The 12,963-nt window shown below is 36.4% G+C and overlaps 4 protein-coding genes and 1 long non-coding RNA gene across 8 annotated transcripts; 2 read left to right on the forward strand and 3 right to left on the reverse strand.

Moving 5' to 3' along the window:
- Nucleotides 1–4,488, forward strand: LOC111795339 (putative 2-carboxy-D-arabinitol-1-phosphatase). 2 transcript variants are annotated; one of them, XM_087123975.1, is made up of 10 exons: nt 1–433; nt 727–832; nt 950–1,166; nt 1,248–1,366; nt 1,739–1,834; nt 2,002–2,055; nt 2,127–2,225; nt 3,085–3,192; nt 3,457–3,833; nt 4,170–4,488. In XM_087123975.1, exons 1-9 carry the CDS (start codon nt 51–53, stop codon nt 3,829–3,831), a joined length of 1,557 nt encoding a protein of 518 aa, XP_086980101.1. In that variant the 5' UTR covers nt 1–50; the 3' UTR covers nt 3,832–3,833; nt 4,170–4,488. The 2 variants fall into 2 exon arrangements, with proteins under 2 accessions (XP_086980101.1, XP_023533463.2); XM_023677695.2 differs by having other exon boundaries at nt 2–433; nt 4,187–4,488.
- Nucleotides 4,489–4,633: 145 nt separating this feature from the next.
- Nucleotides 4,634–5,298, forward strand: LOC147792603 (uncharacterized). Its single transcript, XR_015421112.1, has 2 exons — nt 4,634–4,842; nt 4,972–5,298. It is a non-coding gene; the product is annotated as an uncharacterized LOC147792603 (long non-coding RNA).
- Nucleotides 4,901–5,886, reverse strand: LOC111795341 (stress-response A/B barrel domain-containing protein At5g22580-like). The gene is made up of 2 exons (XM_023677696.2): nt 5,654–5,886; nt 4,901–5,192 (listed from the first exon to the last, which is right to left on the reverse strand). Exons 1-2 carry the CDS (start codon nt 5,836–5,838, stop codon nt 4,988–4,990), a joined length of 390 nt encoding a protein of 129 aa, XP_023533464.2. The 5' UTR covers nt 5,839–5,886; the 3' UTR covers nt 4,901–4,987.
- A 1,926-nt stretch (nt 5,887–7,812) lies between these two features.
- Nucleotides 7,813–9,892, reverse strand: LOC111794377 (uncharacterized). Of its 2 annotated transcripts, none has more exons than XM_023676349.2 (3): nt 9,736–9,892; nt 8,176–8,332; nt 7,813–8,095 (listed from the first exon to the last, which is right to left on the reverse strand). In XM_023676349.2, the coding sequence occupies exons 2-3, from the start codon at nt 8,329–8,331 to the stop codon at nt 8,048–8,050; spliced, it is 204 nt and encodes a 67-aa protein (XP_023532117.1). In that variant the 5' UTR covers nt 8,332; nt 9,736–9,892; the 3' UTR covers nt 7,813–8,047. The 2 variants fall into 2 exon arrangements, with proteins under 2 accessions (XP_023532117.1, XP_086980102.1); XM_087123976.1 differs by lacking the exon at nt 9,736–9,892 and adding an exon at nt 9,176–9,199.
- Nucleotides 9,893–10,653: 761 nt separating this feature from the next.
- Nucleotides 10,654–12,821, reverse strand: LOC111794729 (uncharacterized). 2 transcript variants are annotated; one of them, XM_023676854.2, is made up of 3 exons: nt 12,738–12,821; nt 11,036–11,192; nt 10,654–10,952 (listed from the first exon to the last, which is right to left on the reverse strand). In XM_023676854.2, the coding sequence occupies exons 2-3, from the start codon at nt 11,189–11,191 to the stop codon at nt 10,905–10,907; spliced, it is 204 nt and encodes a 67-aa protein (XP_023532622.2). In that variant the 5' UTR covers nt 11,192; nt 12,738–12,821; the 3' UTR covers nt 10,654–10,904. The 2 variants fall into 2 exon arrangements, with proteins under 2 accessions (XP_023532622.2, XP_023532621.2); XM_023676853.2 differs by having other exon boundaries at nt 12,693–12,819.
- Between the last annotated feature and the right edge of the window lie 142 nt (nt 12,822–12,963).

Below are 12,963 nucleotides of genomic sequence, written 5' to 3' on the forward strand. Positions count from 1 at the left end.
GCGAAACTACAACGTACAGGAAGCGGAAAGACGAATTAGGAAAGTCCCCGATGTTCTCTCTCAATCTTACCCCTGCAGCCCATCACTCGTACTTCCCCCTCCCCCAGAAAAGATTCGGCTGCTTTCCGGCGAGGTTTCCGATCGGTTCCTTCACTGTTCGATCGTCATCCAGTCTTCAGGAGGTCGAGAAGTTTACAGAGTCATCGGCTGAAGGGAAGGATCTCAATTCGGAGCTCTACGCTTCGGTTCCGTTGCCTCCGATCAAGACTTCAAAGAGAGTGGTTCTGGTTAGGCATGGACAGAGCACATGGAATGCGGAAGGTAGAATTCAAGGAAGCTCCAATTTCTCTGTTCTCACTAAGAAAGGCGACGCTCAGGCAGAGACCTCCCGCCAAATGCTCTTCGATGATGCATTTGATGTCTGCTTCAGCAGGTTTCCTATGTTTTTAGTTCCATTTTGATTCATTATTACTCGATGGCGAATTTTGGAAGTGATTTCATCTTTATCAAAACAAAATTTGTTCAGCATCTGTTTGCGTCTATTGCATGAACTGACCTAATATTTGCTTCATTACTTAAAACATGGCATTGTCTAGACATGGAATTTATCAACAGTGAACATGTGCAGTTGAATATGGGTATTATTAATGAAAATTTTTCAATAAGGAATGCATGCTGTAATTTTAACTCCTTGTCTAGCTTGACTGAGAAGAATTATGCTTCCAGCTCCCTAGTGCGATCAAAGAGAACTGCGGAAATCATATGGGGTGATCGCGAGGAGGCGATACTTACGGATTCTGAACTGAGGGAAATAGATTTATATTCATTTCAAGTAAGATCCCTTTCATTACCTTGGGGGGTGTTGATTATATCAAATTGATAATTAATCTTATTGACATTCTCCTCATTCTTGTCACGATTGCTGTGGTTGGCGCTTGGGTGGATTTAGGGTCTACTCAAGCACGAAGGGAAGGAAAGATTCGGTGCCGCTTATCGTCAATGGCAGGTAGATGCGGCAAATTTCAACATTGATGGGCACTATCCAGTGAGAGAGTTGTGGGCACGTGCTCGAAATTGTTGGGACAGAATTCTAGCCCACGAGAGCAGGTCTGTCCTGGTGGTTGCTCACAATGCTGTCAACCAGGCTCTTGTTGCTACAGCTCTTGGTATTGTATCATTCTTTAAGTTACGATTTCCTTTTGCATTAACGACTTGAATGTGTTTAGTGTAACTGCTACTTAAATCAGGATTAGGAGCTGAGTACTTCAGGGTGTTACTTCAGAGCAACTGTGGTGTTAGTGTTCTTGATTTCACTCCACAAGTTGAGGGTGGATCTCCAATCATTTGTTTAAACCGTCTAAATCAGGTATATCAGTTATTTATTTTATAAAAAAATTATAAACTTTGTACCTTCCCCCATCCTTTCTAATTTATATGTTCAGCACGTGATATCTTCCCTCTCACTATTTTCTTATTATTTTCTCTGTCTTTGTGTTTAACTCACTTAAATATTCCTTCACGACGAACTATATTTGTTTTGTGTGGCATTCCTCTGCTTACGACTATATTGACGGAGTTCAAATTGCTTAATTTTATTCTGGAAAGAAAATATTGATTCATACCTGTCTGAAAACATCTTCACCATGGAATAGCTGTTCTCTGCATTCTTGTTCATAAGTTCAGTAAAATGTTAACTTATTTAAGAAGACTAGAGGCCATGATCTTTTCATTGCCGCAGACCCCAAACTCACCTGTTGCTTCGGGTAGTTCTGGAGGCAGAAAAGCAGCAAGAAGGATCGTACTTGTTTGCCATGGAGTTTCCGAGACTAATGAGGTATGGTACGTAATTGATGGCATCGTGTATTTTACTTTTCACCTCATATCATGTTTGCCTAATGAACTCGAGGAACTTTTGTGGTTTGGTTGCTAACTTCTAGAACTGAAGATTTGAAATTCAATTCGGAATATTATCTCTCTGATTTTGCTGTTGCAACCTTGCAGGCCAGTTCTTCCTTCCTGGATGACAAGCCAATGAACATGCTTGGAACTATACAGGTAGAGCATCCATCCCATTTCACCAGATAGGTTTCGAATTCATATAATTGTATTTTATGGATGCATCACAGTCCCAGAAAGTTGCAGAGCTCCTTCTTGATCTAAAAGTGAGCGCTGTAATTACCAGTCCCAAGAAAGCTTGTGTAGACACGGCTGCAACAATATCCAGTGTATGATTACATTTTCTTTCGTCGTTCCTTTTATGTTATCTTTCATGGTTTGTGAATCACACACTTCACTAATGTTTTCCCTTTTCTTTCTCTCGTCATTTTCCTTCGAGGGTCTAGAGAGTGTGAAATTAATGCCACATCAGACACTATGACATATTTAACATTATATTAGAAATCCGAACAGAATGCTGCAAGACCTTTTAGATAGAAAAACGGAACAAATTGATGAAAAAATAGTACTTCGCATAGTTCAACGATTAAGATGTCTACACCTTGAGGTTCAAATCCTTATTCCCACATTTTTTGTACGGTTGAAGACATTCGCCCTTGTTGTCCCGTACCTCTTACTAGATTATGGAAACCTATTCTTCTTAGGCCTTTCTTGGCATATTCTTTTCCAGAAAAAATTATCCATCTTATATTGAAAATGGAGTTTAGTTGTCTCCTCACCGTTCAGCATCCTTCAAGAATATTTTTCGTTGGATTAAGCTGAAGTATACATTACGAGCACCATAGAACAAGTCCTGGAGTAATTGATTAGTAATTACTGTGGCACGATAGTCTTCATATACTCTTCTTCTTCTTGGCATTTTCAACCTTCAAGAATTCTTTAGTTTAATTTTGAAATCTTGGTTAACGTGTCCTATCACCTGACAATTTAAAAACAGTGGAACTCTTGCACACATGAGCATCATGGAATAAGGCAAAGGTTGACTAATCACCATCAATTGATTTTATTCTACCTCTTTCAATCGCTCATGCAGACCTGTGTCAAAAAGATACAAATAAAAGCATTTCAACTAAATTCTCTTGAGGGTCAAAAAATCATTTCTTTTAAGACGCCGCTCATTTGTTGTAGGTACAAGAAGCTGCAGATTGCTTGGGTGCTGATTGTGTGCCCCGCTATGTGGAGATGAAGCAGACGAGTAAACTTGATGTAGACAATATTCTTGATCATTTCAAGCAGGCAAGACATCTGGCCATGAAATTTTTAGACTAAAAGAAATATCTGTAAGGTTGTAATCCATGTCATAATGAGGTTGATGAAAAAGTTGCATATTTACCATAGTATAAAAAAAAGTTGTTTATTTAATTTTTTTTTTAAAAGCTCAATTTCCTTTAATTTTTCAGTTATCTCGTTTGGGTTGGATGAATGTGGAACTAATAGTTATACTTTTTGATCCAATACTTGATTTTTCCATTCTGAGACTCCCTGCTTTTCATTCCATAGGATGTAGCTAACGTGACCGTCTTTGAACCTGGTTGGTTAAACAAATTAGACGATGTGATGATTACGGAAGTGTGGAATCAGAGTGGTGAAGCCTGGAAGTCTCTGTTGAATGAGATGGCTGATGAAAAGGAGCCAGAGAAGGTTATTGTTGTGGTTGGTCATCCTGCTATTCTTCTCGGATTGGTGGGGTGGTGCCTAAATCTGACAAAAGATTGGATTGGATCATTCCATCTGGATGCTGGAAGCATTAGCGTGATTGACTTCCCTGATGGGTCTAACAGTCGAGGGGTTGTCCGATGCATAAATTACACTGCTCATCTGGGGAGATGGTCAATTCCTATTACTAAACCAACCGTGGATGATGAAGAGTTTTAATGGTAAACGCAGTTCTACTCTTGAAAATCTAAAGTTCACTAGTATGGTATGTTAAAAATAAAATACTCTCTGATTCAAAGAAAAGAGAACAGATGTGGGACACATAGCTGTCATTCCTTGTTACCTTTTGAATGCATCAATATCCTACCACCCTTTCTATAAACTAGAGATTGTTTTATAACGATCTTGTTTTATTTCTGTTCTCTTTCTATTATTGGCGAAGTTTAATTTTAAAAAATCATTATCGAACACAGTCAATATTTTACATTTATAGAAATAAGTATATATACAATCTCATTCTTTTTTCTTTCAACAGTGAATAAAATTTGCATTTGAAGTAAAAAAATTGGTGTAGGTGCATGGACAGAAGACACTTGGACTCAACTTCTATTGGCGAGGAGCTCAATACTTAAATTCGCCCGAATGTTGATGGTTGAAATTGCCACGTGCAAGAAAACCTAGGTTTGAATGAGAATCTTGAGGCTATCACAAGGAGGCGTTGAATAGGAGAGAGAGTGAACAGTTTGTAATCAAGTTCGTTGTTTTATTAGTTGAATTGTATATTTTGATATTTTTATTTGCATTGTATTTATGTTGTGGGTTTTGAATTGGTTATTTAAACGTCAATAATTATAGAAAATGATTGAGCTGGGTTAATTACTTGCGCCATGGATCTTCTAACAGTTGTTTTGTCTAGTTGGGCCATCTTCTTGAACCACAGGGTTCTTGCCATTTGCATCTAATGGAGATAGCTTCTTGGGTCCACTGATCTCCTAACAAGGCGATAAATTGGTAAGTCCTATACAAAAGCTGATCGGTGAATACTGTGATACATATACAATTAGAATGTGTGGATTTAAACAAGTTTGACACTTTTACGTGCGAAAATTGCAGCGATTTATTTAACAGGAAAAGGATGGCTTTCAAGTTCATCAGCGGGAAGAGACTGACATTTCTGCTCGTGCTGTGCAGCGGTTCCACGAATTCCAATCACAAAACATGGATCCAACGGTACACATCATCTAACTCTAATGCAGTAAATTTTAATTACGAAAAGAAAAGGGATCACTTCTTCGGAAAACCAACAGTAGTGCCATTATAAATATAATCATTAACGGGTTTTACATGTCCAACATAAAGAGGTATTGGTTGATATTCAAGCGGATGGAGGTGGCTTGGCACGAATAGCTGGAAAATCAAGAAGCACAATCTTTTCAATGGCTGCCGAGAAAGTTGCAGAGAATTCAACATGCTTGGGATGCGCAGTAAACGCAGTGTGAGCTTCCTTGTTCTCGAATGTCATCAAGAAGGCATGTGTGAATCCCTGTGTAAGCATCTCTGGTCCTTCCATCTCCTGCCCCCTGTTTTCACCTTGAAACATTCATCTTTCTCTTCGTTTCATGATAAGTTATATGATGAAATCATGTTTACCCTTTTATTAATTTTTAACATACCCTTTAAACTAAATTTAAATAATTATCACAAAGTTACATAAAAATTTAACTAATTAAACATTCAACATCATGTCCTAAGAATGTCCATTCCAACCATAAAAATCTCTTAATCCAGCTACGAAGCCAATAAAGAAAAAAGAAGTAATACTTAAATCTTGGGTCCAACGAGGGTGGAGCTAGAAAATTTTATAGGGAGGGACAATGTTTTCCTTCGTAACATTTAGGGAGAAAGTTAGAGGGAGCCTCTTTAGACTCAGCTCCTCTCTCGGGTTCACACCCTGCTAAAAGACATCCAACAAAACTGAAGAACCAATGCCTACAAAATAGGTTTGAAAGTTTAATATTTTAACAAATGTGGCGAGGACTACCATTCAAAGGATTTGACAGCTTCGATTTCGGTGACGAGGTTCTCCATGCCTTTGAGAATCTCTCCCACCGCCGCTCCTTCCTTAAACTTCACGAGCACCAAGTGCTTGAACTCTCCTTCCATGGCTGCTCCACCCTTGAACTCAGAGGCCCTTCTCTCTTTATATATACATAAAAGAAAACACATCAAGACATTTCGTTAGATTGGATGTCACTATTTACGTGCACCGACAGAGCTCACGTGTCAGTCCCCTATCTTCCTCGACAGCATCTCTTGCTCAATATCTGAAAAAGGCACACCATCATATAGGACTTAGACCCACAACTTCCACCTCCACCTGTTTGGATCTATTTTTCACGAGTATATCCTTTTTCTTTCTTCGTCCAAATTGATTTTGGGTTCCATGTATAATCTGCCTGCCTATCTGTTCGATATGATTGTTCATAGTGGAAATGAAACCACTCTTCTCGGAAAATCACATGGCTACCTTGTAGCAATAGAGTGACACTAAGACAACAAGATTAGCCGTAACATGCCTCTGCTTATACCCTGTCCAAACCGACTCATCCACTCATTGTTTGATATGATCAAACTGTTCCAGGATCACATGACTATAATTTAAAACTCAAATTAATTCATTGTTCAGAAAATAAAATTTACTGAACTACACCCCTACTCGTCTATACTCAAGTTATTGGTATGGTCTTTTAGTTGCATTTTGGATACCGTTGTACACTCAACCTATCTTTCTTTCTAGCATAATCATTCTTTATCAAAACCATTAGTACAAAAATATCGTATGCCTATCTTTTGAGTCAATCAAGACTCAAATGACAAATCTCTACTTAATACACTATTAGGCTATAAGATTCTCTAAGATTCTCTAAGATTGAGTCTTTGCTGTCCTCCTTAATTACTTTTATTAAGTTTGACATGTCGAAATAGAGGTTGGAATTTGAATCTTTAACCTTTTGAGTGAAGGTATATATCTTTACCGAATTGAGATATTGCATCTTTAACCTTTTGAGTGAAGGTATATATCTTTACCGAGTTGAGATATTGAAAGTTAACCAATCTAGTGCATGTGCAAGCTACTATGTAGTATCTCAAAAAAAAAAAAAAAAAAAAAAAACATTGTATTGGCTAGAGTTGGTGGTATTTCAATAATAAAAACTCATAGATTGTGGTGGATCCAATGCAAAGGTAACAGGGTAAAAGTTATTTGGGGCCAGTGTGTTGGTGGCTCTGCTTTTGCACATGACTGGGATATTGGGTGCACAGATTTCCCTTTTGATTCACATTCACATGCCAAACAAATCTCCTTTCATTTTTCCAATTTTGTAGCTCTTTCCATGTGAGCATCCTCTTGTCCATTCCCTTTATTTTTCTGTGGAAAATGTATTTTTCTGCTTATCTCTAGAATCTGTGGAGAAAATGATGACTTAAATTAATTGTTCCCATCTGTCTTGACCTGTGCCTCTCAGTATATTCCCCATACCAATGAACATCAAAATCTAATTCAAGATTTTATGGTTTCAGAATAAACTAATGCTTATTTATTCATAGCAGAGCTTGAAAATATTTATTAAAACAACAAATAAGCAATCTAATTTAATTACAAGATATTGCTTAATATATACATAAATACAATACTATGCTGCATCAAATGTAATTTAATCTTAATTTGTTAGATCCATATTTGTGGTGTAGACTTCACGTCAAGAAAGAAAAATGAATTAGCGAGATATTTCTTCTAAGTTTCCCACACCAAATCAATAACACTTCATTTTACATGCTCGTGTTTTATTTTCCAACACGTAATATCACATCTGCTCTATAAAATCTACTTTCAATGGATAATCTTGTATATATTCAAATTTCCTAGAACCTATCACTTTATCGAACATTTGAACTACTATATAAAGAACAAAGAAATAGTTATTATGGATGAACTACTATATAAAGAACAAAGAAACTTATAGAAATCACGACTCTCCACAACGGTATGATATTGTCCACTTTGAGCATAAGCTCTCATGTCTTTGCTTTGGATTTACCCAAAAGGCCCCATACCAATGGAGATAGTATTCTCCACTTACAAACTCACGATGTTTCACTAAATTAATCAATGTGGAACTCACTCCCAATAATCCTCAAACACCTCAAACAATCCTCAAACAGAAATAGTTATTATGGATATGCTGCTCACACCTTAATAATCAGATCACTGGAAAGCAAACTCAACCAAACAATTTCTAAAAAGGGGGAAAACGATAATCTGAGACAAACCATCCCACACGCACAACAAGGAATCTGAGATTGATATTCAAACCAATTGGTAACCAAGTCTGCAACTAAGCAATTATTAGATAAAGATTAAGATGGATCTTTGAAATCATTCCTTCTTTCCAATCCCGTGTGACATGTTATAAATTCCCCGTCCCTGCATGAAACAGTACTAATTTATTCACAATGGAAAACAAAAATAATCTCCTCAAGCAGTGTAGAGACAAATAAACTTACTATAAGATACAACGATGTGGCTGCCAAAGCAATTGGAATGGCAACAGAGGTCACCTTATCCATTGGCCCCTTAAGATATGTGTGTTTGTGGATGCTCTGGAAATATTTTTGCTTTTCAATAAGTTTCTCACGTGGCCTAAATGGTTCTTCAGACATCCTGCAAAACAATGAAGTTCCCATAAGTACTGCTTAGATCAGAACCCACTACTCCATGGATCAAATGGATATCCCTGCTTAATTCTTCATTTTCAAAGGTTCAAACAGCAATTAGTCAATAAATGATGCAAAGAACAGAGAAGATCACTCAATATGGGACTTAAAAATAAAACAGAACGTTGCTTGGAACATCTCGCAATTCCAAGCAAGGTATAAATCGTTTAAGGTGTACCTCAACTTCGCCCTATCATATATTCATATATGGAAGTTCATTTTCTGTACAATGCAAAGAACAGGAGGTGTTGCCGAGGAACGGTGGGACCTTTTTAAGCACATGATAGGCAATTGAGATCTCGAGCTCGCCTATTCATTATGGGGAATCAATGCTCCAGCCCGAATAGAGCTTACCTCCGGCACGACACATAAAAAGAGGCTAACGCCTCTGAACGCAGAGTGTAAAAGCCTTTTTACTTGCACTTTGAGGCCTTGGCTTGAAAGGCGTAAGCCTCAACTCAAGCTCCAATTCCACTACAAAGTCCAAACGGTTGTGGCTTAAGGCGTTGGTAGTGGGTTTCTTTTTTGTCTTCTCGGCGATGCCACACCACTGCCATCGCCACCTCAACCAACCCTTTTACTACTGTTTTCTGGTTGTATTTTAAAGCTTGATTCCAAGTATTCATGAATTACAGAAAATATCAAAATTCAAAAAATATAACATGATGATCTCAAATCATATCTAAACTTTCTCATGTATCTTTATCAACACTAAGCCCGATTGAAACGTTTTATTTGTGTCGCTTATCAATACATAACTAGCGAGAATGATATCAATCTCCATTCTTACACATATTGTCATCTGCATCGCCAATTTAATAAATGCCATATACGATAATGAGCCAGGAAATTCAAAACTAATTCCCAGCAGCAGCTTCTGTTAGACTAACCCTAGTTGAAAGGGAAAGGCAATCTCTCATCTCCAGCGACTGATGAGCGAAAAATGTACCAATTTCCACAAAATAGGCAAGAAAAATGAAAATTACACGAAAAAACCAAAAATCAATTCCATCAACTTGTCTCCTTTTCAAAATCGACGATTCAATAGTAAATTATGGAAGTTATAGCGCATTTCAATCGATAGTGTCACATAAATCTAAATCCCACAGAAAACCACACACGAAGGTAAAAACTTAAAAATCCCAAGGCAGATGAAAAAAAAAAAAAAAAATCTAAGGGGGGAAAATCATTTGAATTAGGATTACATCGAGCACAACAACATTCGCGAAGCAGAATAAGCAGAAAAAATAAATGATTAAAGCATTACAACTCCCATCCTAGATCAGTTTATCAAAGAAGGATCCCTGGTATCTAAACCCTAAAGAAATAGGTGAATGGATTGAAACTCACTTGAATTTGGAGGAGGATTCAGGGAAGACGAGAAATCGTTGTTCGAGAAACTGCCGCTGTTGGAGGCGAATGATAGACGACGACTTGGCGGGGGTCTTCGGTGCGAGGGGAAAGCAGTATAGGCCAGCTTTTTGTTTCTTTCTGTGGGCCTAAGATTCAACTTACTGGACTTAGATATGGGCCCAATCTGATAGACCAGATAGAAATAACGAGGCCCAATTTTTAAGTTTGAGGTTCACGCCTTATAAAAAAAAAAAAAAAAAAAACATTTTTATTACATGCTAATTTATGGGAAATAATTAATTTAATATTTTTTTAAATATAATTTTTAAGCCAATAAATGTGAAATGGAAGATTAAATCTACAATATATATATATTATCTATCCATGTTTAATTTGAATGATTAATTTTAAAAAATATAAATAACCCATTATACCTCATATAACTTATTTTTCATTTTTTTAGTAGTAATTTTTAACCTTGGTTAATCTAAAATGAAAAACAAATAATTTTTTACTGTAGAAAAACTTTATACCATTCCATAGTTTTAAAAAATAAAACCATTTATGTTAATAAAATCAATTAAAAAGCACCTGTTCTCAATAATCCAATATATATATATATATATATATATATATATATATATATAAAAAAAACGGTACTAAAACTTTGTGTTCATGATCAGCTACTAATAATTTCATAATTTTTCAATAGATATTATCATATCATTTTAGTAATCGAGAAGGCAAGTCAGCCAAAAACGAACCAAACCAGGCAAAAAAACCAAAAAGATTAACCAATAAGACCTGCTTAGAATCATTCTAATGGAGCTTTCCAAGTTGATCTTCATAGATTTGTTCAATTTGGGTCAGGAAATTGTAACGAAGATATGAACTATGATGGTAGTCGCTCAACAATTCTAAGCTGGAACATGATTTCATTTCCAGAATCTCAATTACATATCCTGAGTCACAATCTCATTAAAGAAGAATTGGGAGGAACAGTTCAATATCAAGCAACAAAGTAGGAAAACTGGGCATCTATCCAGTTTTCTACTGGTAAACGAATCAGGAACTAGACATTTATTGAACAAAAACTACTTCAGTAACAAAATTCACGAGTTCCAGAGCATAAAACTGTTTGAAATTCAGATGCAAAGACTGTGACCTCATTCTTTCTTTCCAATGCCATGCGACATGTTATAAATTCCTCGTCCCTGTGCAAAAGACATGAGCGAGATCGATATGTTTGATGATTAATCAACATTCTTTAAGACGGACAAGAATAAGGTAAACTTACGATGAGATACAGTGATGAAGCTGCAAGAGCAATTGGAATGGCAACGGAGGTGATTTTATCCATTGGCCCTTTCAGATATGTGTGCTTGTGGATGCTCTGGAAATATTTTTGCCTTTCAATAAGTTTCTCACGAGGCCTGAAAGGTTGTTCCGTCATGCTGCATTATAATTCAAACAAAAAATTAGAAAACTTTCCCCGTACTTTTATAGCTCTCAAACTATCCAATATGTAAAGAAAAGTATGCTTTTGAGATGTATCATAAGGCATAATCTTTGTAAAATAGTGAACTTCTATAGCAATTGTGAAAAATTCTAGAGTAAAGACAATGAGTGCAAAATATTTACAATGACAACGGCAGAAAAACACATGATATATTGCTAACAGCCCAAGCCCACTGCTAGCAGATATTGTCCTCTTTGGACTTTCTCTTTCGGGCTTCCTCTCAAAGTTTTTAAGATTTTAAAATGCGTCTACTAGGAAGAAGTTTTCACACTATTATAAAGAATGCTTCGTTTTCCTCCTCAACCGATGTGGTATCTCACAATATCTACCTTGAACCTATAGATAAAATAGACATGACTGGGAACAAGTCTCCATTTTCGACAATCGAAACATCAACTAATCCACAAATGAAGCGAACGCGGCCATGAGAATCATACTATGTGGGACTCTAACACTCAAACGGAATGGCATTTGAAACTTCCATCAATTTCAAGAATTCATGAACCATAGCAGATACTAAAACAATAGAAACTAGCTACATCCCACACAAATGTTTTCTTGTTTATAGTAAACGAGCATTCCACACAATACGATACGGTTAACTTAACTAATGTGATTTATGTCCCTAATTCTCTTGTAGGTTACTTTTTTTTTTTTTCAATATTAAGCCCCATATACCACAAACATCTTAAGTGCATCACTTGTATATTTGCATAAACATAAAATTAACTTCTAAGAATTATCTTCATTCTCACACACATAAATGTGTGCATACATATTTATAACCACGAGAATTTGAGACAACCACCTAACCTTACTAATTAGGTCATCAAAAATAATTCTAACGATATTAAATTCTAAGTAAATGGTCACCATGGCGGTTTACACACGCCCATATAATCCACCAAATTTGATAAATCTCAAATAAAAACCAGGACATGCTATAATACCCTTTCCCAGCCAGCTTTTTCTCAGTTGCTACTAAACAATGTGTACAAGAACTACACCAACTCCATCTTCGGAGGACAAAATACGTACTCATTCGAATGAAATGTGTCGGGAAACATGAGAATAAATTAAAAACTCCCTCATAATACCATCAAAATGAATCCGGTAACTTTTATTTGTCCCCGAAATTAACGAGTCGTATAATGAAATTCATCCATGTTTCAATCACCGGGGAGACAAAAAAAAAAAAAAACATATAAAATTCAATTCCCTAAAAACACTAATCCAATTGAAAATTAAAGCGACCACCAACAGAAAAAAATACACAAACCAATCATTTCAAGTGCATAGATACATCACATCTAACAACAATCGTTAACCAGATTAACCAGAAAGTAAAAAAAGAAAAATAATCATAATAAAGCGCAATTAAAACATCAAAATTCCAGTTCTAGATCACAGTATCAAAACATTCGAGAAATCTTACTCCATAATCCTAAAGAACAATCCAGAGAATGGGGGATAAACTCACTTGAGGTTGGAGAATGATAAATCGTTGCTTCGATAAGCTAGCAGATGGGGGACGAAGGATCGACGAGGATTGGCGGAGTTTCGTTCTTATTACCTTTTTATTATTATTATTTTAATCTTTTCCATTATTGTGTGGGCCTAAAAGTTGGCCCATTAATGTTTGCACAGAATAGTTTCCTCAGTCGTCAGGCCCAATAACGGTATTATGGGCCCCCAATCTCTAAAAA

This window comes from Cucurbita pepo, chromosome 5 (assembly GCF_057944985.1).
Source record: "Cucurbita pepo subsp. pepo isolate OVF chromosome 5, ASM5794498v1, whole genome shotgun sequence".
In the NCBI taxonomy this organism is placed as follows: domain Eukaryota; kingdom Viridiplantae; phylum Streptophyta; class Magnoliopsida; order Cucurbitales; family Cucurbitaceae; genus Cucurbita; species Cucurbita pepo.